General features: G+C 40.2%; 1 protein-coding gene across 4 annotated transcripts in view; it reads left to right on the top strand.

The window, feature by feature from the left end:
- The window catches only part of GRIN3A (glutamate ionotropic receptor NMDA type subunit 3A), a 66,487-nt gene that overhangs the window by 36,747 nt on the left and 3,453 nt on the right, over positions 1–26,287 (top strand). Inside the window, exons 4-9 of one of the 4 annotated variants that reach the window (XR_005564474.1) lie at positions 11,751–11,896; positions 13,056–13,171; positions 14,762–14,913; positions 24,087–24,251; positions 24,578–25,112; positions 25,527–25,548. Coding sequence is in view for 2 of the 4 variants with exons in the window: in XM_027714457.2 (XP_027570258.2) it covers positions 11,751–11,896; positions 13,056–13,171; positions 14,762–14,913; positions 24,087–24,251; positions 25,039–25,112; positions 25,527–25,609 (736 nt within the window). In the remaining 2 variants the exon portion in view is untranslated. Of the gene's footprint in view, positions 1–11,750; positions 11,897–13,055; positions 13,172–14,761; positions 14,914–24,086; positions 24,252–24,577; positions 25,113–25,526; positions 25,610–26,287 lie in introns of those variants that run through there. The other 3 variants (XM_027714457.2, XR_005564473.1, XM_027714456.2) reach the window with 3 other exon arrangements.

Below are 26,287 nucleotides of genomic sequence, written 5' to 3'. Positions count from 1 at the left end.
TGAGGTAGAAAATAGTCAGGAAGGACAGAATTAGAGCTCAGTTGGACCTTTAAATGCACTAATGATGCAGAAGAGAATATAGAACTATCATCGAGCTCCTGAAAGGAGGAGCAGCCAGTGAGGCCAGACAAACCAGAGCAGATGGCAAGCAGTGAGAAGAAAGAGAATTAAGTTCCTGGAATGTGTCTTGAATTTGGGGAACTTGGTATGTATTTTCTGTGTAAGGATCTTAACGAGGGTACGTCACTAAAGCCAAATGCCTGCAGAATCCATCAAAGCTGGCTGCCCCCTTTATTGGGCCACATTTCAGGTGACCTTTTACAGTAAGAGCCAATGAATTGCAGAGATATTGAAGCAATGTCCTGCCACATTAAAATCTAATTCTTTTAAGAGAGGGGGCAATTTTTTGCCCCCTTCCCCACCACTCCACCCCCATTTTCTAACTGTAGATGTTTTAAACATCATCTCTTGCCAGTGGAAACTGGCAGACACAACTTTTGTGTTCACTGGAACATGTTCAGCCTGCTTTGAGGGCAAGAGGATAGCTACAGGATGAACATACTGGCTACCCAGATGGAAGTTGCATCCATGTCCTGATTCTCTCTTAATAAGCTCCCTGCAGTACGTGGCAAAGAAGTTTAAAAGCTCTTCTGCAGATAGAGGAGATAGAGAAAAAACATTGTGTTTGGATCACTACATTTGCTTTTATCCCTTCTTGCATCTGAATCGCAGAGGCTTATTTCAATTTTTCTTCTAATGTCACATCTTTAAATGCACAGAAAAAATTACAATATTTGCCTTTGTCAGAGTGCCTGGCAGACCAGGTACATTGTTGTATCAGTTGATTCTTTACAAGGTCAGATATTCAGCCTACAGGCATGACCAGCATCCTGCCTTAGGGCTGGTCTTATGATAGAATCACAGAATGGTTTGAGTTGGAAGGGGACCTTAAGGATCATCTTGTTCATCCCCCCTACCATAGGCAGAGACACCTTCCACTAGACCAGGTAAGTTTGTAGAAATAAAACTACTTACTCTGCCAAACAACTCATGAAAAGTGATACCGCAGGATCTCCCCAGGGAGTGTTTTTTTCCAGTGGCAAGAGGGCTTGAAACAGGGACTTTGCTTTCAGGTTTTTCATACAAGAGCACATCCTGGAGATGCACTGAGAAGTCCTGAGCACGTTGAGGAGTTCACATTATCTGAGGCAAAACAGTTGTGGAAGTCCAGAGAACAAAATAAACGTTTCAAACATGCCAACATGAAAACAGCAGAAACTGAGGAGCTGGACAGATTTTCCATAAGTGGTCCAGTGCCTGGCCTTTCTTTCTGTTAAAACTGTTATTCTTTCAACAATTTAGTGACTTTTTCAGGTTCTATCCAAGCATTTTGACTTTTGTGACGGTGTTGCTTTTCTTTCCCGTCTGCAGTATACACTTGAGTAGCCTACCTGTTAATTTACTGTGGTTATATTTTGACTTCTCTTGATCACTTTACCCTCAAAACACTCCTTGACAATGGCAAAGTTCTTTTCCACATTGTATTTTGAGATAAAAATATCTAACCTATTGAGACTGATTTGACAAAAGAAGGGCTACTCATGTGGATCCCATCATCAGCAATTTCACTGCAATATCCCTCCTAACTTTATGTGCCTGCAGTGAAGACATTATGTATGATTTACTCAGTCTACTGTGCTTTCACAGTTAGATGGGACAGGTGGGCACTTGGAGCTGCTGTTAAGGGACTTACTTCAGGGCAAGAAGATCACCCAAACCGTTCCCTGGAGTTGCCTACTTCTCTCTGACATGCATGATGGTGTGCCAGCATGGCCAGCACTGATGTCACACAAAAAACGTATGTGCCTCAAAGAATACAATGCAGACACCTACAGTCACTCTGACAAATCCCATCCAGCAAGTTCTTTCAACAGCCCTGGTGTGCTTTGGGATTAGTCCTCAGAAATCACTGCTCTTCTCCCAGTCCAGTGTCTGAACACTTGCTCTTATGAGCTGTCCATCTTTTTACCACAAAACCAAGCATTTTGAATGATCCAGGCAAGGTACTTCTGACATTTTGTTACTCAGGGATTATGTATGATCACACAGATTTTTGATTCTAGATACAAAACATAAAACATGAGGGTGCAAGCTCTTATTTCTTATTTATGAAAATCTCAGTTAATTTAGAGGCCTTGTGGCCAATTATTGTATCAGTTGAATACTTTTGTTACTTGTATGAGAACTGTCCATAAATACAACTGACAAGTAGCTACAGATGAGCTTTAGCAACATCAAACCACAGAAAGAGAAAGATCCATTCACTATATATGCCTTTTTCATCATTAGAGGCGTGATTCAAATATTCCTGCTTTTAATGATATTTTCCCTCAAGTTCATCAAGCTTGAGAGTGAGGCCATAACTGTTGTGTGTTTATTGATAAAATTTCTTCCTCAGAAAAGGAATTTTTGTAAGAACTACATTAAAGGAAATTACTGCCATGGTCCCACTGCAGAAACCTAAGATGAATCATTATAAGGGGCCCCACTTGCACTACTATGTATTAAATAGATAATGAAATACCATTTATTTAAATATGCAGTAAATGCATTAAATTGTATAGCAAAAAAACAAGCTACAAACTCAGTGAAGTTCACAGAAATCTTATTGCTGCCATGCGGTTTATTATTTGCAGAGGACTGCAGGGTTCTTTTCTTTTTACAGTTAAAAGAAGAATCTTTAGAGCATGTATTTCTGTGCAGGAGGTCCCTGGGCACAGGAAGGTCATGATTCACAACATCACACCCTGCTAATTAAGACATGGTACTTTTCTGAGTATTAATGAGTCAGTGAAGGATTTGAACCTGAGGACTTAAGTGTCACAGAGACCAAAGTGAAAAAGTCTCAGACAAAGGTGAAATCAAGCATCAAACTCCAGTCAGAACAAAGAATTGTAGAGCCATCTCATACAGGAATGAAAGACATCTACAATTTATGGAGGTGAAATCATTTCTTCATTGGCTTCCCCATGCAATTTATTGGGAACATTGGACTTGTTAACTTCCCCATCACCTCATTAAAGATTTCTTGTAAAGACACAGCTTTGGATTCTTAGAATCTGTCCAGTTCAGATTTGTATCATTCAGATACTTAGTTTATCAGACAAAGCACTGCAGTGTTCTACAGATCAAATTTCCATTCCCATTTTATGCCAACAATTATCTTCTTAGTATCTTTGCATATTAACCTCTGCTGCTCCAGGTCTTCACTTCCACACGATGCCTTGTACTGTCACCGGGTGCCTTGGCCACTTCTCAGCTCACCATTCTGTTTGACCCAAAGAGTTTAGGGGTAGGTGTGGAAGAGAAGAAGTCCTGCTGTCTTCACTCCATGTGATGCAGGTTGTAAAAGTTGTTCCTCAGCACAGGAGTTATTGTGGCTTAGCATTTTTCCATTTGTATTGATGTCAATTTCTCACTCTCAACCTGCATATACCTATATGTCATATAATTTTTTTACAGAAGGAAAGTGATCCCACCACCAGAAATAGTTACTGTTACATAAGTGGTGCTCATACCCATGCTAGAAATAATAAAAAGTGGAGAAATATGAGAAGTTACTGAAGTAACTAGCAAAGAGGAGCAGAGAATAGTAAAGATGTATAAGGCCGATCTTACCACCTGGCAGGTGGAAGATCATCGTACAGCTGACTTAGCAGCACTGAGGATATTTATTATTGTTCACAAAAGTCACAAACATTGTGATCTACAGAGACCAGAATACTATTCTGGCTCACCTTCCTAGAGACAGAAGTCCTCAGTCAGCTCCCACCCTAATCCCTTGGGTTTCAGGGCTGACAAGGGTCCAAGCCCTGTAGAAAAAAAAATAATTGTTTCATTGAGTGCATTAAGATTTGACAGAACATCAGGTAAAGTCAAATACTGATGTCTGTATTTCACTGTGCAAGAGGTCAAGGCATCCAAATGTGCCCATGATTTTTCTTTTACACTTCATGCTTAACACATTTCTCACTGTTCCAAACTGATTCCAAGAAGGAAAAAACCCTTTTTGTTCCAATGTTGGATCTGTCAGTAAGAAAGGACTCTTTCTGATTTACCTTCATTTGAGGCTCTTGAACCAAAAGGCAATAACAAATAACATATTTAAGAAATCAGGTCTGCACAGATGGACAGTTCCACCATCTACAGTGGGAAACTTCTTCATCCTAGTAACTAATTTACAACACAAACCCATTCTTTGTTCCTTTACTGGAAACCACAGGGCACTAATCTTGCATCACCTGTTTAGGCAGAGGATTGTTTTCAGCCCTGGTATACAGGGGACAACTGCAATATGGCCAGGGGGTAGGAGAACTGACCTTAAACCAGCAACAGCTGGAACGGAAGAAATTTGCGAGAAAATGGATTTTAAAGATGATTGGTTTTAAGGTGAGGAGACTACCTACAGTTCAAGCTGCTGCCACATTAGGTTTCCCCCTCCAGCCCTCAGTGGCTTGTAGAGATCTGTGGTACCTTTTCGTCCACAGACACAAGACTTAGGACAGAGGGACAAGAGGGATTCTTTATCCAGAAATATCCCATATCTCTGTGGCAGCTTGAAAACATTTTTCAGCCAAGCAGCTCTCCTTCTCTTGCTTCTAATTTGAAAAGGATTTCACTTGCCTGAAAGCAGCATTAGCCCTCTTTTATGGGTAGCAAGCGGAAGAACTTGTTCAAAGAAGTGATTCTATCGGGAACATTTTTACAGCTGCTTTGTGCTGGTGAAGTATATTTGGAAACAGTGATCTATTGCCTTTTGGGAATTACATCCATTTTTTCCCTCAGTCTACCCATTTTTTCTACAATAATTTACTCTTACTATCTTACAGTTCTCAGCTCTCCTGGAAAAAATCCCAGCTTTCTCTGTCCAGAAAACTCTTAAAATGCTATTAAGAAACAGATAAACACACCTGCAAGTTCATATTCACCAGAGTGCTGTTTTATGGAGCTTCTTGAACTGCCCAGCAACTCAATCATCAGGGCAACCCTCAGAAATTACCCACAGATCTGAGTGCCCGGTCTCATTCCTGAGCTTTTGCAGCACACAGAGGAGCAGAACAGATCTGCAATTAATTATTAGCACTCACACAGGGACCATCAATACAAAGGCTTTATACTTTTAAACAGAGACTTAAGTCACAGTTTCTTCTCATGTAGTCTCCTCTTGCAATGAGGAGAATAAACTGTCAGCATTGGACTGTGCAGTGTTTTCCAGATTAAAACTGCTCATTAACTTCAGTGCAGCGGTCAGGATTTATATCAGCTAATGAACCTGGCTAATTTGGATTCAAAGTGATAGAATTTTAAGAAAATCTCACATTATCCTGGCAAGTCAAGAATCAGCTCCACTGACACTTTTTGCAGCAGAGAAGCAGAAGTGTTCTTTCAAATGTACTCTGCAAACACCCTCTCCTGGAGGCCCTGGGAACATCTCCGCTTCCAAAGCTTGAACACGTGGGACGTTTTTTGGTGAAAAACCTCAACTTCCAGAAGTTGAGCTGTGATTTTCCTCTGCTAAAATCTGAAATTCATGTTCTTCACTGTGAATATTTTTTTTTCTTTCATCTCCCTCTGCACCCCATAAATATTCACTAGTTGGTTTTCAATAACTCTTGCAGATAAGTAGGGAAAGCCCATGAACAGGGTTTTACATAGTTCTGTTGTTTTGTGTGGGGTTTTTTTTATTTGTTTTATTCATTTTCCCCTGAAATCTTGCTTAGCACTACCAATTGCATTTATTTTATCAGTGGACCATGAGAAGTCTACTAGCAGCTGGAAGACCACCTCAATGTATAGGTTACATAAGGCAAAGTAAAATGAAGCCAAAACCAGAAGTCTCAGTGTAAAACAGCAATGTCTCTAAAAGCATGTCAGTTCTTCACTTAATGCTACCCTTTTCCAGTGATTAGCAATTGAAACTGAGCAGATTTTCAAGATTGTGCAGCCATTCCCTGGCAGATATTGTGCTGGCACGAACACCAATTGTGCTGATATACCAGGTGTCCAGTGAACACTGCACTTGGTGTCACACCAGGTAACCAGCACTGTCATGGTGGTGGGTTACTGAAACCTTTTGCACAACAATTTTTCCTCAGAATTTGTTGTAAAAGTTAGGAAAGTGTTTTTAGCCATGTTCCTTCTTTCTATATTCGATTAAAATTGGAGAGCAATATTGTAGGTGGTGGTAAAAGCTGAATTCACAATAACTCTGCATCTGTCACTGCAGGGTACAGTCACAGGCACCGCACCCAGCTGCATACTGGATTGTCTTTTCCTCATTTCCCTCAAAAAATAGTTCATGGAATTGAATTTGGGAGAGGCTTACTGAATGAGTGATGAAATACTTCTAATGATTTGAGATAACGATTAGAAATGGTGTTCCTAAAGCATTTTTCGTCCAGTCGTATACTGAAATGCACAGAATAGTTCTGATTCAGTGCACCCCATCAATCAAGTGCTGGGAAAGCATTTCCTACATTTCAATTACATCATCATTTATAGAAAATAGACATAATTTCCCTTCCCAACAGTTGTTCTGTTTAGATCTTCCTTGTCTCCTCACAGCTCCCAGCAAACTCAAACTCCATAAGATCAGAAGGCAATTTGTATTGCCTACTTGTCTGGAGCTGAGACTATGTATTTATATTCTGAACACCTGGAGTTCTTACACACTGAAAAATCCATGATTTTTTACAACCAGGTGTGATGTAAACCTCAGAATGTTAGTAAAAATAATGACAAGGGCATCAAGATGGGGAAAGGTCTTTGAGGCAAATCTTCTAGCTTTGCAGAACTGAAAAGTCATACAGAAGCCAGAACCTGCTGGAAAGCCCTCCATACCCCACAGCCCAACAGTTTTGAATGTGTCAAGGTTAACTGCTGGCAGCATCTCATACATTTTCTGTTTTAAATCCCAACTTGCATAGGATATTTCTAGGCCTGTTTCCTTTCAAGTTGGAGTCTAGGTGTTCTCAGCCTAGCTGGTGGTGCTCAATGAAGTGGCACTGTATTACATAAAATGGAACATGTCAAGTAATGCAAACTCCCTGTCATTCAGGATTGTATTTTCTTCTTTCTGCTCCTGTGGTTTTATCACATTGATGTTTATCAGATTGGTATTTTCATGCATAATTGGCACCCCAAGCCATAAATGTATGCAGATGCCCAGTTCTTCTCAACATCTTTCCAAATAAAACAAGTTCTCTACTTCCCACTCAGCAGATGTTTTAACAGGAGACAGAAACCAAAAAAATCTAGAAGTAAGGGACCAAGCCAAGGAAACTGATAGCTGCAGTGTTTGCTTTCAGCAGTAAGCAACACAAACATCATTAGTCTGGTCACACCGTTGTATACAAGGTACAGAAGACTTTGAGAAGTCCCAGGGCTTTTCCTAGCACTGTCAGAGAAGCTGGATGCACTGTAAAGCTCTTGAGTTTCCTTAAACACTACATGTGTTTAAGCCTCCCTGTCTCAGTGCTCAAGTGACCCAACAACCATTTCATTTCCTCAGTGCTTGGCAGGATTTGCATTACCACTGCTGTGAGGGCTGCCATGACCATTTAACTCAGATCTAAATGGAGGTCATCATGTATATCGCATGAATGGCTTTAGATGGCTTTAAAAATTTGGGATGTACCTAAGTACTACGGCCATTCATGGTATACACCAGTGCTTCAGGTATAAAACTCAGTTCTCTCATACGAGAACCATGATCTCCAGTATTTGAGATGCAAAAATTATACTGTTAGCTGCTGGAGCTCTCATCTTCTTTAGGAGGGCCACTAACCAGCAACACTAAATAGCCTTTTAACCTCTTTTAACTTTTAATAGATAAAATATCAAAATCTATTAATAGCTAATAGCTTTTAACATTGTTTTTTAACTACTTCATTGATACATTCATGTATTTGCTGTTACACTGCCCAGATCATTGGCATTCCTATGCTCAGCCCTCTTGGTAGCTCAGCCAGCATAGTTTGCAGTTGCCTGTGGTGCTGTGGTGGCCTTGCTGGATAACATTCAAAGGGCTGGTTACTTGCTAAACACTAATGGATCTTCAAAAAGGAGATCTAGGAAAAATCTCCTCACCATAAGGATTGCCAGGCACTGGAAAAGGCTGCCCAGGAAAGTGGTAGAGTCACCATCCCTGAAGGGATTTAAGAGATATGTAGTTGTGACACTGTGACACAGTTCAGTGATGGATTCAGCAGTGCTGGGTTAGCACTTGGGCTCGATGATCTTAAGGGTCTTTTTTCAGCCAAAATGATTCTGTGATTCAATGATCTGTCAGTTAAAAAAACTTAAATACCTTTATTTAGGCTATTGCTTTTTTGCAATATCTGTACTTATACGTTTCTTCACATCTTGTTCAATGAATTGTCAAGCCAGAACTGTACTGTTGCCTCAAAGCCTCTCCTCAGGTTGAAACAAACCTTGTTCTTGCCATTTCTTGCAGCCATAGATGTGTGATTTTGGAGGGACTTTGTAAAGCTGCCTAAGCTGAGTGCCAAGAAAACTCATGTCAGGAAATGGATGTGCAGCTATTACATTCATTTATTTTTAATTGTACTTTAATCACCAGCAAATCTCCAGGTACTCTATGGATAAAAAAATGTCAACAGTTTCTAGTGCCCTTTACCTGCTTTGTGATGTTTATTTAGCTTTGAGACTGACTGAGCTTTGAATGAAAAAACAGTATATACACAGAATTATAGTCTCCATATAGTAGAAATTCCTATAATTTCAACAGCTATTTTTTGCTCAATAAGATAGCCTTTATACTTGCTATTACTGATAAAAAAATACAGTAATTGTCTCCCTTGAACAGCCAGTTTAAAAAAAAATGTATAGAATCCATTCTTGATTCTTCAAATTTTGATTCTTCAACTGCTGATTTTTCAGAGTTCATGATTTCTCTGTAGCCCTAGGCATGAGGATTCCATTACTGGTTTATAGAAAACAGAAAGACTCTTTCATACAGGACTTTTAAAACATAAGAAACATGAAAGAAACAGAGCATGAGAAACAGAAAAGATTAAAAAAAGGATATAATTAATAAGGCAAGACTCACAGGAAGACTGACATTTACCTAACCTGTCGAAACACAGATATTTGTGGTTTCCAGCTTTTCACATAATCTTCTCTGGAGAGAACTACAGAAAGTAAGAAAGCAGCAGTGACAACCGATTAATCTTATTTCCATCCTGAAGATTTTATCTTGAAGCAAGTAACCTTTAGCATTCTTAGCAGATCAGCAGTAAGTGCTTTTGGCAGCATTTTGCATTGTCAATCCGCTGTTATCACTTAGCTGCAAGCAAACCTTTTCCTCGTGTGTATAAGCAGCAACAAGTAGAAAACAGTCCTGAAAGACTTAGAGGATTAAAACGCTATTAACATTTATCCCTTGTAAAAGGAGTCAAGGTTCATCAAATATAAAGTTGCAGACACATAATGATGCTTTAGAAAAAGTGGAGATTACCAGAAGCAGGTCGGGCATTGGATGCAAGGGATCACTGCATGACCCCCTTACACAGACTTTCCAAGACTTCCAACCAGACATATGGTGTTGCTAGAGACAAGATATTAAACCAGATGGACTTTTGATCTAATCCACATTCCAGTTTTATCCTTGTTTGTGGTGAAATTTGACAATGTGCACAACACAAAGCAAACTGTGGGCAGTTCCCAGTACAGGATTTGGGACAGAAAACTGCATGGAGGTGCAGTTCACTGTCTTTGTACTAGCCTTCCCCATAGAGTTTTAAATATTTAGCTAGATGTAGATGCTGCTGACAGTCTGAGTGAGATGCTTTCCAGTGAAGTCAGACTTTATCTGTAGCTCAGATGTTGCACTGCAATTGGCATCACTATGTGGGCCACAAACATCACAACAAACACCTAACTGGACTTGAACAATGGTTCAGTGTTGAGTCTTGATGAGGTTTTCACTCTCTTCACTGAAACTGCCAAGAAATAAAACCTAAAAAAATTAGTACTGACTATGGTGATGAGCTTCTTGGGACATAGAGTGCATTAGCCCACTCCAAGCTCATTCTTTAAGCAGGTCATCTTCACTGTCTGAAGGTTTGTGTTGACAGCATTGTGCTGGAAGTCTCCATGATGTAGTGTCACAGCCCAACTTCTGTTATTTATGTCTCCTGGCACTTGAATGCTGCTCCCACACTCCCAAGCAAGAACATTTACCTCTGCACCCACAGTCCTTCTGGCACAGCATCCCTATGGCCAGCTCTGGATAGAGACACACCCTGCCTCACTTGTCCATAGTCATGTAGTCTGGAACAACTCAAATGCCCACAGACTTGCATTTAGCTACAGATCTCATTCCCAGGTCACAGCACAAGGACCAGATCAGCTGAGCACAATGTGGAGACCACCTACCCACTTTCCAGGTAATACCAGAAATACAGTATGTCCATAGCTTCCAGGACATCAAAATGCCATCCAAAAGACCTTTCTCTGTTCCTTTTCAGACTAAACTAGGTGATTGTGAGTTTACATCCTACCTGTGTTATCCTTAAAAAAGCTAGGAACACTCATTTATCCATGGGGTCATTGAAGAGAAGAGTGGGGATGGTCTTTTTATGGCTTTGTGTGTTCCCCTACACTGTTCTACAAAGATGATAGTGCAGAAACAAGATGGACTGCAAGAAAAGACCTCTTTGCTTGGTCTTTGCAAAGCAGAGCATGGCCATGGTGAGATCACCTTTGCAAGCTGCTGTGAAGACCACAAGCTTCCTGGGAAGCAAATAGAGCATGACTATTTCAGCCTTTCCTTAGCCTTACTTGGCTTCCTGTGCTCTGAAAGTTTGACCTTTTAGGGGCTGGTACATTGCTGAAGGCTTTCCAATTAATGTGTCTTGGCAGCACTTGGCCAGCTCAAGGAAGTGATTGGTATAGTGGAGGGAACTGCCTGACACCTCCACTGCAGCTTGAAAATTTCCCCAGGAGTCCCTGAACTCTCCAAAGACAAACAGGGCACTTCAGAAAGATAGGCCTGTGAAACCTGAACTAGACTATTTGGGCCTTAAATACAAAGGGTGGAGCCAGTTGTGAAAAGGACAGGACACAAAACTGCAAAAACTGTCTGTATGTTTATAGCCTGCTCCAGGCTAGGCTGTGTAGAGAATTCTTCCTCCTCCTCACTGGCAGGGGCAACTTTTTGGTGTACACAACATTCAGTCCTTAGTTTGTCTGTGAAGAATGGCAGCAAAAACTGTGATAAGGTATATAGGCTTCTAGAAATGAACTGAGGGTGCTACCCTTCTGCCAAAGGCAAAATTTCTTCCTTAAGGAGTCAGTAAGACATTTTGCTGAAATAAATTCAGACTGTGTGTCTTTTGCTGCCTACGAAGAGCCCCAGAAAGTGGATTGTATCCAACCTGGAGGCTTCTCATAACACTTCCTGAAACGTCACCAGTTTTAAAGACAATAATCCCAGTGTTGGTTTGGGTGTTCAGGGCATGTCATGGGAGATGTTTTTAACATTTGAAGAAGATCCTGAGAGTTTAGTCACCTGGTGAGTCTTTTTCAAGTTTTTCTGGGGTTTGGAAAGAGGACCAGAGGCAGGCCTGTGAATGCTGAAAATTTCTGACAAGCATGTATAAGACCAAGACTCCAAATGTGACGAAGGCAAGTATCTCTGCTAATCTCTTCTGACTTCGTCTCCTCAGCTCCACCACCCATCCCAAGGGTTTCGGTTCGGGACTGTGCGGGAGAGCAGCGCAGAGGATTATGTGAGGCAGAGCTTCCCAGAGATGCACGAGTACATGCGGCGCTACAACGTCCCTGCCACCACGGACGGAGTGGCTTACCTGAAGTGAGCTTCTGCATGCAGCAGCACATCTGGTCTCTTGGCCAATGAGGTGGCACGGCAGTGAGATGGTGATGGGTTTCCTGCTTGCCGTGTCACTTATCCCACAAAACATCACAGCCCAAGCAAAAGCTGCCAATGAGGTTCCTCAGCATGGTGGGAGGAAAGAAGGTTCTCAGAGAGGAATCTTAATTTGTCATTAAGATGAATAAAAGAAGCATTAGGCTGCTAAAAACTGATAAACACCAAGTCTTCTTGGCTTAGGGAATCATGAGACATTTGTGCTTGACAGTCTGGGGTCACACAACTTATCCAGGAAACGGAATAGCCGATAATAAGCCTGAGATAATCGATTTGTCTTATTCATAGAAGTTGCCTAATAGATAGCCTGAGAATTTTCCATCAGAAGTTGTTTCCCAGACCTATTCTAATGATAATTAAGATATATGGCAGTTCTTTGAGTTACACTGGAATCAATCCATTGAAATCAATGAAGTAATCACATACGGAGAACACCCAGATTTTTAAGGGGACAGGAACCAAGGGTGCAGTCCTTGGATCAGATGAGAATAGGCACTGCAACTGTTCTTCTGTATCATAATTTTATGCAAGCATGCTGTTCAGAAGTGATTATATTAGTAAAATTCAATCCTCCATGTTCATGGAGACTGAACATAGAGAAAAGCTGAATCAGGTGAAGGAAATAATTTACCTCATATTCAAGGAGAAAGGGGCAGGAATACCTTGGAGTAAGTTATCCTTTTGCATTTTTGGTGTAATACCTGTAGCTTTAACAACACAAATCAAGACAGAAGTAGTATTTTAGTAATTTCTGATCTTTTCCAAAAAAGCTTTGTGCTACCTTTCAACTGAGTTGAAGTGCAACGGGTTGTAATGTTTTCCATCTTTCGCAGTAGTATTTTTGGGGAGTAAAGTAAGTCCTAAACTGTCTGTACTGCTTTAAATGCACAAAGATTGCATTTCATGCACAATTCCCTTCTTCAAAATATAAATCAGTTTTCATTTTAAGTCCAGATGTGCAAAAGACTGCCCTGGTCTCTGTTTTCATACAGGGATCTTGCAGAGAATTGCATAGATAAATGTTCAGTGAGCATCACTGAGTCTCAGACTGTGAGATGGTTCTGACTTTTAACATTGAATACAGGCATGATCCAGAGAAACTCGATGCCTTCATCATGGATAAAGCACTCCTAGATTATGAAGTATCAATAGATGCTGACTGCAAGCTTCTAACTGTGGGAAAACCCTTTGCCATTGAAGGTAATAGTTTTATAACATACTGCTCTGTTTCTCACATGTCGCATTTGCTGTTTTGTGATGTGGTATTCTCAGTGAAAGTATGTGGGGGAAACTGTGAGAGGATTATGGTAAAACCCTCAGTGAATAAGCAGAATGAAAGCTTCAGTCCTTTTTTTATGGTTGTTGAGCTTTTAGATCTCTTATACCATTTGTTTCAAAGCCAGGTTGGATGGAGTTTTGAGCAGCCTGGTCTAGTGGAAGGGGTTCCTGCCCATGGAAGGATTTGTATGTGAGCAGCTGCATGTTTCATCATGCACCTGCAACCTGATAAATCTTCCCTTTCAGAAAGGTCAGCTCTACTGAAGGAAACCAAAAGCTTCCACAGCTTTGAATCAAGTAAATCAGATTTCAATATAGAAAAAAAACCCACACAAATAACCCCCAAATTGTATGATTTTGCATGACTGGACTTCACATCATCCAATTACAAAAGAAGTATGCAGAAAATGTGATATTCATTCTAGTTATGTTTTCTGAAGGAAATCCTTCAATGTTAGCTAATATATTCAGGCACAATTCAAAAAACTCAGCAGCAAGGGAGCTTATTGCATTGTAGATAAACATATCGGTGTATCTCTCATTGAAAAGCAAGCCACTGTCACAGCAAATTCAGCACTTGTGTACTTGCAGGGGTGTTTTCTTTCTTGCTGTGTTGTGGGTTTTTTTAATGAGACAGTCTGAAATTCTGAATTCTGAACTGAAAAACAAAAATCCACAGTGGACTAGAAAGGAATCTCTCCAGGCAGTTGGCAGCACATCTCTGCATGCAACTGCATGTCTTCTAGGCATAATTGTATTTGTTCAGAATTTCTAAAGTCAAACCCCAGATTCTGCAAATAGAAATACCATATTCAGAGTTACTGAATCCATTTTCACTTACATGGAGTCCCTTACCACCACTTCAACATGGTGAAAGACAGTGGCTAAAAACTGTATTTATTAGTATCTGAAGGTCTCTGTCAATGCCAGAGCAGAAGGGCATGAACTGAAAGCATAGCTCCCAGGCTTTAAATTGCTGTGTGATAACAATGCAGACTGCTCACATATACATTTACATGCATATGGCTCCTCATCAGAAAATGCGTAGGAAGAAAATGTCACATCTGACACCACAGTCACATCCACTGCTCTGACAATATAAAAGCATCACAGAATGGTTTATGTGACATTGAGGCCCTTTAGCATTTCTAAAACAAGACAAAAAAAAAAGAACCCATGGCAAAAGCGTGCAAAACTCTGTGTTCCTAGAGACAAGATAGATCTATTTTTCCAGCTGTACCTCCATTTTAAATTTTTGAACCTCCAGATTTCCATATTACTTTTGTGGCCTTAATAATTTTGAATTTGTATATCCTGCTTATACTGAGTGACTTTATTTTTGCACAGCAAAAGGTCTTGTATCAACATTCTCAGTCCACAGTAAGCCAGTATCCAGGTTTGAACTGGCTGGCTAAAACAGAATGCCAGCTTGATCTTTCATACTGAAATCAACATCACTTACCAAAAAGCAAACAAGAAAGAGAGAGATGACTGTACTGTTTTTCCTTCTAGGATATGGCATTGGCCTTCCCCCAAACTCTCCGCTCACCTCAAACATCTCTGAACTGATCAGCCAGTACAAATCCCATGGTTTCATGGATGTTCTGCATGACAAGTGGTACAAGGTTGTTCCATGCGGGAAAAGAAGCTTTGCTGTCACAGAGGTAAACGATGAACTTGAGTCACCTATGTGAGGATTTGTTCAAGCTGGCAACTATTTCCCCTTATTCATAATGTGCAGAGGACATGCCCATGTGACAGAGATGGGTGGCAGCTGAAGGGAAGTGTGAGACTTCAAAAGAAAGAGCTGCTAATCCCAGCAGAAGATCAGAGCATGAGAAAACATCAGTGAGACTCTGCTGCTAAGTTGGGTGTGCAGAGCGTGTGTCAGAGAGCTCTTCTGGAGACAAACAGGGGCATTAAAAACCATAATGTGGCACACTGCATAGCAAACCTCTCTGATTCCACTCAGGTGTGTGTGTATCACCATCCACAGAGACACAGGGATTTCAGTACATCCCAAATTTCTAATACACCCTGACCACCTCCTAGCATGGCAGCTACTTGTACTAAAGAGAGGATTTCAGCCTAGAAATTATCTGCTAAGGTACTATGCTAAGCACAGAAGGGAAGTAGGTCTCAATTCTATCTAGATCTAGAGGAAATGAAAGTAAGTCTCTATGGATTTATGTCCTGATTTCAAATCAGAGGAGTTGTGCCAGCTCATGGCAGCTGAAGATATAGGCCATTATTTATGAGAAAAAGAGGACTCTTACCAGAATAGCAGTTTTTTGTTAAGTTCCTGGACTATCAACTAAAAAAAGATGAAGTACTGAAGAATCAAAAGCTCCAGCAATGTCTGAAGCTTAAAGCATAGACCTTTAGCTCAAGGTCTGCCAACAGAGGTAGGTTATATATTCTCACTAGTACAAAAAACATAGTGAAAGCTCTGCTCTCTCCTTCTCAGAGCCTTCAGCCAAACGCCAAAAAACACTGTGTGTTCTCTGAGGAGGTGGTGGCATGGCCATTCTCCCATAAAAGAGAATCCCAGTTTCCTGGGGCTCTGACACTGACTTTTCAATGGTCACCTGAGCATCTTGTCTGCAAATCTCTGGCTGCTGACTAAATCACTTGAAAGCCAGCATTTTTTAGAGATACGACAATGGAAATCTGTATTTGGTGTTTTTAATACATAGATTGTTGGGGTATTTCTGCATGTCTTACTACATTTTTTACTTTTTCATTACAATTCTGTCAATATGAAACAAATTATATTACAGCAGACATTCATAGAAGAAAATTCAATTTATTTTTATTCATTTCATTCAATTTTTTCTTTCCTTTTTTTGTGATTAATTCAAGACAAGAAAGCACATTTAAACAAAAGTGGATATTCACTGCTATTTCCAATGTAGCTTATTCTGAAGATTATATTATTATCTAACAAGGGAATTATCTTTTTATAATAGCTGATATATCTGTTCATGACAAGCACTTCATTCAATGACCTCTTGTTACTCTACATTTTAACATGATCTTTTGAATTGAATCTCAGGAAAATTACCAGATGGTATTAGTTACCTCAACTGTCTTAAAACTCAAAACTCTTACAGCAGAGAAAACTTACCTCCCTAGCAATTCCCTAGAGATGAGACATAAGGAGTTCCCTCTGATCATGAGAGTCTTACCCTAGAAGATGTATCAATGGCTGTATGCTCTGTATTCCTGTGGAAATAGCTAAGATATAGAATCAATTCTATTTAAAAATACAGTTTTAATTGGTACTGGTTTTCTCCCAGAATATATGTTTTACTCCTTCAAGCTAGTGGTCTGTAGAGTTGGTTGGATACAGCCCCTGGTGGAGGGCATGAGATGATTCCCTGGGCTACAGGAATAAAATATTAGAAATTGAGTTTTATATATATATATTTATATATATATATATGTATACAATCATAAATAGGTATAAATATGGGGGGTCCATGCTTAAAAAGTTACCAACAGAGGTGTGTGATCAAAAACAATTTGAAGACTACTGCTCTTAGCCTTGAGTTCTCATGACTGTGTCCAGAAACAGAAACTTTTTTCCTGCCATAGCAAATATAACAATGCAGAAAATCAGCCCTGGCTGGGCCAACTGAAGAAGCCATATTGTAAAACCAATTGAATTTGTGTTTTTATGGAGAAAAGCAAACACGAGCAATGAGAGAATAAACCTTGCATTCAAACTGGAGAGAAAAAATATCTAATAGGTGGTATGTCATTTCTGCAGCTACTCTTCTGAAAGACCTTTGCAATTTAAAAATAGAAGGCAAGACCATACCATTTTCCTGCACGGGTATGGTCAGTACATGATCTCTGAGGCAAACCCAGTTGTTTCACTTTCTTACATTATCACAAACCCCTTAATGTTCAGTAATGTAATACTGGGTGTCGCTGTTTCCTAGGTCAGCCTTAAACTACCCCATGTTCATGGCCTGGAAAAACCATGACATGGTTTAAGTACTCAAAGGTTCCTCAAGGCCCACCAACAAAGGGAGAGGAAGTGGGAAAAAAGCTGCTCCAGGCTGAAAATTCAGATTTTGTCCCGTGAATAATTCCATGGCATTCTTTTTTTCTCAGTGTTGAGTAGGTTTTAAGGATAGCATTTAAAGAGAGGCTTTAGGCAAGGGGTCACAGCTGGAAGACATGTTATGCTTTAAAGTAATTCAGTTTTTCAAGTGTAACTTCCATGTGATGGCCAGAAAGAAGGGCAGGTGTGGCTGCTCCAGGACTGGTTATCAGACCATAATCCTTATTTGATGTACAATTGCACTAACCCAACATGTAAAACTGAGATTTGGTTCAGAAAATAAGGTCCAACAGGCTGGTTCGGGTGACTGAATTGAAGGGCTCAGTTCATGAAGTACAGCAAGGCCAAGCGTAAGTTTCTGCACCTGGGTTGGAGCAACCCCAAGCACAGGGCATGGAAGTGATAAAACAAGGGCAAATGGTCTTAAGGTGAAAGAGGTAGATTTAGATGAGATATAATAACTTTTTTAGGTGGTGACGCCCTAGCACAGGTTGCCCAGAGAAGCTGTGGATGCCCCATCCCTGGAAATGTCTAAGGCCAGGTTGGACAGGGTTTTGAACAACCTGTTCTGGTGGGTAGCACCCCTGCCTATGGCAGGGGATTTGGAACTATAAGGTCTTTAAGGTCTCTTCAAAACCAAACTATTCTAGTATTCTGTGAATTTAAAAAGTCACTCAAAGACCTTGAACAATTCCTCACACACCAAAAGGTCCTTTCACAATCAGAAAGAGTGAGCAGAAACATAACACCACTTGTAAGTCTGTGCCTTTGTGAGGTAAGCTCTGCTAAGTCCAGATCTTCATTTGCCTGAATTATCCTACTTCTGACACAACTCCCATGTGCATCCTTTCCTTTTCATCCACTCCCTCCTGGCCAAGAACTTGCAGATTTTAAGACGTGCTATTTCATATCTGGGGCAGATTTACCAAATAGCCAAGCAGCGGACACTCTAAAGCTTATCTTCCCCACTGTTACACCAAGAAGCATGGGAATTATTCTGGGACTTATCTTTGTGTTGGTTTGTATCATTTACTCCTGTACAGCCCAGAAATCTCTCTTATTTAACTCTCTGCTGTCAGTCACAGTAGCATTTAACAGATTCACTGAAGTGTAGACGATGTTCAACACAGAAGCAGATAACTAATTTTTGAAAAAGTCTCAGCTTCTCACTGGGTAGTCATTCACATGGGTTATATACCAAAGTAAGACCCAGCAATTGCCTTTTGATAGTTAGAGTAAGGCTCAGTATTTTTCTATGTCTCTTTGATAAATTTGGTCTGTGACACACTGCACCTGTTGACCAAGAGTAATGACCCAAAAATGGGAATATATGTAGGTGAAATACTGAGCAGTATAGCCTTTAAATGGGGGGAATTTCCATTGTCCATTTTTGTCATTACCTCTTTACACTATACCTGATTCTTATCCGCCTGCCACTCCCACCCACAGAGGTTAATTTTTCTTTTCTTTATTTTGAGATTAATTTTCTTACTCATAATTTTTTTACTAACCTTACACTGGGAAATCATATTTCCTGTGGCAGAACTCACTTGCAGCTCTTTCCATCTCTCTCTCTCTGGCACTGAACGAGCACCTTGCTCATCATAAATTGCACTTCAAAACAAAGTTGTTGTGAAAAGGTATGATTCAGCCTGGGGCTGGAAGATCTGAGGTGATTCCTCAAGCTGAGAAGCCAATAAAGATGAGTTGGAAAGTACAGAGGTCAAAAGTGCTTGACTCTGATGTTTTGTATGAACGTCTTCAGCAAAACCACTTACCCAAGGTACCCATTGGATCATTCCTGGGGAATGCAGCTAACTCAGACTTGGAATGAATTGCTGCAGTGATTCCATCTTACCCTCTCCATCACAGGTAATTGTGGATAGCAGTGGTTGTTCATGTTGAGTGCTAGTCACTAACAGTATTGCTTGAGTACTCTTGATTTTAAATCGTCATACTTCAGTTTCAAAGGAATTCCTTTGTGGTAAAATTGGTAGGTCCCCACTTAGGGCAGAGCATGGTCCAGGAGGGAAGAGGGATTGGCAGAGTTGTATTTGCACGTTACATCTGGACATGATCAGGTAATTGTTTTTCACTTTTCATGCAGTACACTTAGCCCTTCCTCTACCCTACTGTTATTCTAACTAATGCCTCTTCAGAAGGAGCCAGGCTCCTGGGACTTTTCCCTCCATCCCATTATCTCCACCCAAGATCAGGAGAAGCTGCAGGAAGGTTTTTACAGTGTGAGTGGAAAAACAGTGGCACAGGTTGCCCAGAGAGGTAGTGAATGCCCCAGCCCTGGAAGTGTTCAAGGTCAGGTTGGACGGGGCTCTGAGGAACCTGGTCTAGTTAAAGACGTCCCTACTTTGGGAAAAGCTAACTGCGTACACAGTGTTTTTCATTTAGGTTGGCAACGATCTCTAAGATCATGCAGTCCAACCCAGCACTGCCAAACCCACCACTAAACCATGTCCCTTGGTGTCTCATTTCTGTCTTTTAAGTCCCTCCAGGGTTGGTGACTAATCCTCTTTTCATCTCTCATTAATGGTGGGATCCATCGATGGCTCTTCTCTGAAGTCTTTGAAGGAACTTGCTTAAACTCACCGTAGCTTCTGCCTGAATCGGTATCTTTGGCCTCAAGATCACATGAGAGGCACAACCAGACAGTGCCTCGTTCATCCTGCCACGATTTTATCCAGTTGTCACCCAGCAAATTTGCCTTTCTGATCTGTATTTTGCCTTGTCCCCTTTAAGTTTAACCATGAGTTTCCTTCTTTTTGTTAACACCTATCACCTGACAACTCCACAGTGACTTTTCTAGCCCTTACCTTGAAGCTCTCGTTTAAGTTTGTCCCTGGTGCTCTGCAGGTGCAGGCACTTCCAGAAAAAAACTACCCTGTGCTCATAAACAGCAGCTGCCCATCAGTCACCTTTCAAAGTACCTTGTTACCAGAGTGTGAAAAACAAACACAAATAACAGGAAAAAATCCTGAAGCCAAGAAAATTTCCTCAGCCTGCCCATAGGCTGTCTGGGGAAGAGAACATATTTAGATTCAGCGGTTGAAACCGAAAAGAAACAAACAAAAAAACAAATGAAAACACAACAAAAAAAAATTTACTATCTGAGGAGATACTAACAGGGCTTGGAAAATGGATGAATTGAAAGAAACACATTTATTACAAAATGGAGTAGTTTTCCAGTTCTGTACAAAAGTCTTCAAACAAGAGGGGAAAGGAGCTTTTCTTGCTAATATGAGGCAATGATTTACAGTGAATCATGAAATTTGGCACTTGAAACCCTAAAATCATGGTCACTAGTCTTTGCTAAAGATAGTCTCCCTAAAGAGATTAAATATATATTATTTCAATGCTGCCACTTCATTGAGAGCACAGAAAGCCATAAGAATAAAAATTAAGTAAAAAAATACTCCGCAGCTACAAGAAATGCCACAATATGGAGAGAGAGAGAGACATGTTTTAATACCAGTTAGTTAACTAAACAGAAGCATTAGCATTGGTAGGATATTGCAATCCTACTGAGATGTGTAAATGAGTTTAAAATTCTGCCCTTCATATCTGTTTATCCCTGATAATTCCTTCTTCACACAGGTGCTGCAAAATTTACCTTCCTGATATCAGCAAAGCTTTTTAAAATCCTTACTGGGGAAATGCAATCAAAAAAATATAACTTATTATTACAACTAACACACACACACAATACCACTATTTAGTGTTTGGGTTCAGGAGCATGTAGCACCTACATCTGTGCTGTGCCACCAACCTTCAGAATACCCACAAAAATTTTACAAGCTTCTGATGAGTCAGAGCTGGCTTATTCAGTACAACCAGTGATAGTAAAGCATTTATAGTCTCTTGTAATAGAGAGTAAAACAGGAGCTTTTCTCATGAGAACAAATGCTGAAATCACCGAGTGCTGTTTTTCATCTCTGCTCCCTGCCCCAAAGCAAGCACAAATATCAGAATCTCTTTCTCTCTATCCCCTTGCTTCTCTTCAGGGCTCAAAAAAAGAAAAAAAAAAAAAAAGAGAGAAAAAGGCATAAAACTACAGTGGAGACAGCAGGAAATGTTTAGGTAGCAACCGCAGATACGGGTTGATAAATTGGAAAAGTCTCTTTGGGGATATATAAAAAAAGGAGATACCTCCAGTTCTGCTCTTGTATTTGCCACTTTCCTGAAACTGCCAATTTCCCAACTTGCAAGTGGGAATCAGCTTACAGTCTGTTGCCACTGCAGTGCTTAGCACCCATTAGCTGTAATCATCACAGGATTGACTAGGGTTGCTTATTGCTCCAGAACTACCATATGGGTGCAATTGAGTTCCTTGTCCTAAAAGACAGGGAGCTACCTCATGAATTTATCATTACAAAGTTGGTGCAAGGATGTATTTCAATCCTTGCTTAGTACAGAACACACCACATTATAGGCTTTCATTCCTTAAAAAAGAAAATAAAGTAAGATATTGCAGTAGAGAAATTCATCAGTTTGTTTTCTGTTGCCAGTACATACCCCCAACACACACACACCCATTCCCCTGGCCCCTTCAACTTCAGCAGAGAGGAAAACAGTGATGCAGAGAATCTAGTTTACTTCTGCTCTTTCCACATATATTCTATATATGAACCTAAAAATACATACATAAACTACTAAATAAGTAATAGGTCTTGCTGCTCGAATCTGCTTGAGGCAGTAACAATTAGAGGTGCCTCTATTAGATGGTTTCATTTATGATTTAACATGTGTATCTACAGTAATTATAAACAGCTGATAACCAGCCATTTTACAGTAGTATGTAAATGTGCTGATATTGCTATAAATAATCACTCCATACACCATAAAACATGCTGTGCTAATTATTTCTCCCCTACCTGTTTTCCCACTTAATTTAGTCTCAAAAATTTCCCTCTACTATGCAATCTTTGTCAGGCAGCTCTTTCAATGCATTATCTTCTTTATTGCTAGATGAAATATTATTGATGCTTTGTTTTGGCATTTCCTTTTCTAGGAAAAGATGTCTTGCTTGGGACAATTTCAAAAGCTATCCATTACGAGTGAAAAACGCACCCGAGATAGCAGTGCTGGAATTTCTTTCACCTGTTTCCAGGGAAGGTAGAAAACAATTCTGCAGAGCTGACAGGGCAGAGATCCAGACCCTCATCAGCATAAATTAGAGAGGATTTGTTGAAGACAAGGGAATTATTTTTCATGTAAGGAAGGAGCTGGCCAAGTTTTCTCTCTGCAGCAGTCCTGGAGTGGCATCAAACACTGATCTCAGACTGGAGGAGACATCTCAGAATGCAGGAATCCCCAGAGCAGTAGGGATTTTTATAATTATTTTGAATAGCTGGAGTTTTATGATAATACATTAAAGTGAGTTCCTATTCTCAGAGCAATGTAAGTGCTCCATACCATACAGCAACCAAACATTAGCAGATCTCCCCTGCCTTTGGGACTATACTGAGGTCTCAGCTCTGAGACTTTTGAGAGAAAGCTCAGACACGGGACCTCATTCTGATTTTATGCTACCTGGGCTAAAAGCTGGGCTTCGCTGCCAGTTTAAGGAAACAGGTGACACAGACTTCCAGTCAAACACTTCAATTTTTGAGTGGTTTAAACCATTACCTCCTCACAGTCAGACTTGACAGAGATTCTGTGATAAATCCGGTTTCTTTTTCTGGATTACACAGATAGTCATAATAAAGCACAGTGCCCAACACTACCCACCTACCAAATGAACACAAGGAACACAACATGTCAGTTGTCCAGAGTAATAGCATTGCAGGTGCCATCTTCTGATACACAGCTCTACATGCAGTTTTCTGCTTCTTTTTTCTTATTGTTTGGAGAATAACATTGTATGAGGAAGACGCAAGTAGAATTTGTATTCTTGGAAATAATTCCACAGCAGTGTGTGGGCAGTAATTATTAGCAAGAGATTTTATTTATTGATAAACTCACAGCTTAGTTACAGATGCATGAGCATAAACATACTAAGATTATATGTAACACACAAACCTGACCCACCCATTGCAGTGCAGGTGTTTGTGGTACAGATTGCTGCTGTACAGGGTTTCTTGGTGGTCAAACATGAATGAAGACAATAAGACATTCAAGTTAATTAAAGGCTTCCTACCCTACATGAAAAAGGTGGGTCAGCAGAAAAGGGTGGGAGTGTTCCTGTTTTTCATAGTTGCAGTTGGGGTTCCCAACAAACACGACTCAGTCCTGTTAATTTAGGGAGTGAAGAGGTGCCATGTTTGTGCCATTTGTTTCCTAATATTTTTCTCCATGAACCTCCCTCAAGGGTAAATCACAAAAAGAGGAAGTTAATGATCAATTCCCAGAAAACACAGACAGTGAACAGTTGTTCTTGGCTCTCTGCTAATGAAAGACTTGCTCTACAGTTCATTGACTGTATTCTGTCAAGCAGTATTTACTTTTACAAATGCAAAGACACCACAAATACTGGATTCTTGTATGTGTTGAACACATCGTTTCTTTAGGGAAATGGCACAAATTCCCTGGTCTTTGGCTGATTCTCTTCCTATAATAGGTCCTTTGCTCTGACTGAACAACGACCTCTCTGCAGCACAGAAAGGTTCTGTTGTGGACTGTGTCCAGACTATTCTGTTTTATTACATCACTGTGTATTCAGTCAGACCACATTTCCGCATGAGAAAACAAAGCATCTGTGACAGTACACTGACAGCCTATTGCATTAACCTCCCCTTTTGATTTTATTCACAGACACTGCAAATGGGCATCAAGCATTTTTCAGGGCTCTTTGTGATGTTGTGCATTGGGTTTGGTTTGTCCATTCTCACCACCATTGGGGAACACGTCGTGTACAGACTGCTCCTGCCACGAATCAAGAAGAAATCCAAGATGAAGTACTGGCTCCATACAAGTCAGGTATGTATTCAGAAGTGACTCTGTGAAAGAAGATCCTGTAATCCTGTGGCTGATTAAGAAAGCCTGCACAAGAACAAGGTATAAAAGGTTGTAAGAGCACTGATGATTGACATTTGAAGTGTGGCAGCAGCTTCTGAAACTTGAAAAGGCTTACCTAATGATGGAATGGAAAGCACAGAGAAAACAGTTCAAATATTCACAGTTGCAAAGCTTACAGAGGCACTTTTCCATTTGCACTTGTAACTTCGCAGCCCTTTTGAATGACAGAAGCAACAGTGTTGTTATCCTGAACTGGCTAACCAGAACATTTTATCTCACTGTTACAGGTTCCCAAACTTTCGATCCATGCAAGAAGTGCTGGGTAACCTCCTCCATTATTCTAGAGAAACTAATGGGACAAAATTGCTATAGAATTTGATCTAAAGAAAGAAGTTACTTTGCAGCAAAAGGCACAAAAGGGATGAGCTTCTGTTGCTTTGAAGCTGCACAGTGGAAGGAATCTTTTAGAACATAATGAAGTTTGCCAAGATACACTTTTTTTTTTAATGAAAAATTTTAACACCAAGAATTGTTTGCAAACTATTCATCGACCTTTCAGATTGCCCTTCCTTGGGAAACTACAGGAAAACATACCTGTTGTAATGACAAAGGACAGACAAAGCTTGTATCCTTCACTTGGAAAATATTTTATGTTTAAGTCCATCACACAAAGCCCAAATTGTTTACCTATTTGTGGAGCTATTCTTAATCTTGCTTTTACTAATTTAATTTCCTCTCTTCCCTCTAGAGATTACATCGTGCTCTGAACAGTTCATTTATTGAGGAAAAACATCAGCCTAAGAAAAAACGAGTCGAAAAGAGGTGGGAAGTTTTCCATGGCTTAAAGCACAAACTATAAAAATTAAATTGAACTTATATATATCATGTCTGGATATCTAGCTGTGGATCTAATGCACCCCAAAGATAATAGAATCCAAAAAAAGGAAATAAGATAGAAGTGACAAGGGAGGGAGGCAGAAATAAATTCATTTTTTCCAATAAAGAGTAATAAACCCAGAAATTTTGGGTTTTCTCATGACTGTGCAATACAGCTAATAAAAGCACTCCCATTCCAAAGACAGTCTTTGCAGTCTAAGCCCATTGTCCTTCTGTTTAGGTAATTAATTACTCACATACTGAAGCACTGGCAAGTAACTAGAGCCCTGAGAACTTCACAGCGAATGAGGGATCAGGCACTAGTATGTTAGAAACTCTTTCAGCTTTCTTATTTTTTAGAATGAGAAATAAGAAAGCTGAGAAGTGGAAAATGGAGTCCTTTCAGAAACCTTTGTGTCGAACAACTCTTGTTGGAAAAAAAAGTAGGTAACAACTTGCCTTGTTTTTATAGCCTATGTCTTCTGAAGAGAAGATAATCTTGTCTACAGCTACCAGGAACATAAGGCATTGTATTAAAACTATGCATTTGCTCAGTAACTCAGAACTATTAATGCACTTTTTAAGGACACGGGCAGCAGTGTTGCTTTTCTACAGATAAGTTCAACCATAGACTATTAGAAGTCTTCCAGGCTCTTGATGGATGTTTGGCATGATTGAAACCCACAGATGTAAACATATGCTGTGCTTATTTGTCATTCCTGCACTAATGGCAGCAAAAGTAAGTAAGCATCTGTAAGCCCCTAGACTGCCTTTATATGCACAGGAATATGAATATATATATGCATGCAGTTCATTTCCTCTGTTTATAGACAGGGCTCAAAAAGCACTAGCTGAATTATCTGCCAGGTGTTGAGCAGCGCAGAAAGTTTGTAACACGAGGAGATAGCCCATAAGCCCCACAGAGAATGGCTTTGGAAAAAGATCTATGCAAATATTGTTTCAACATGGAGAGTGAAGATGCGCTGCTGTCCAAAAACTTCTATCCATACAACATTCAGCCCATGTGTGTGCATGCACAAACACATACACACACACACACACACCCCCTGTCCTGGCTCTTCTCATGGTCTGAGCTGCTGGTTGCACAGAATTATGGTGAA

Source organism: Pipra filicauda, unplaced genomic scaffold, assembly GCF_003945595.2.
Source record: "Pipra filicauda isolate LSUMZ 115617 unplaced genomic scaffold, ASM394559v2 scaffold326_size819446_pilon, whole genome shotgun sequence".
Lineage (NCBI taxonomy): Eukaryota > Metazoa > Chordata > Aves > Passeriformes > Pipridae > Pipra > Pipra filicauda.
This window is presented reverse-complemented; position numbering and strand designations above follow the sequence as displayed.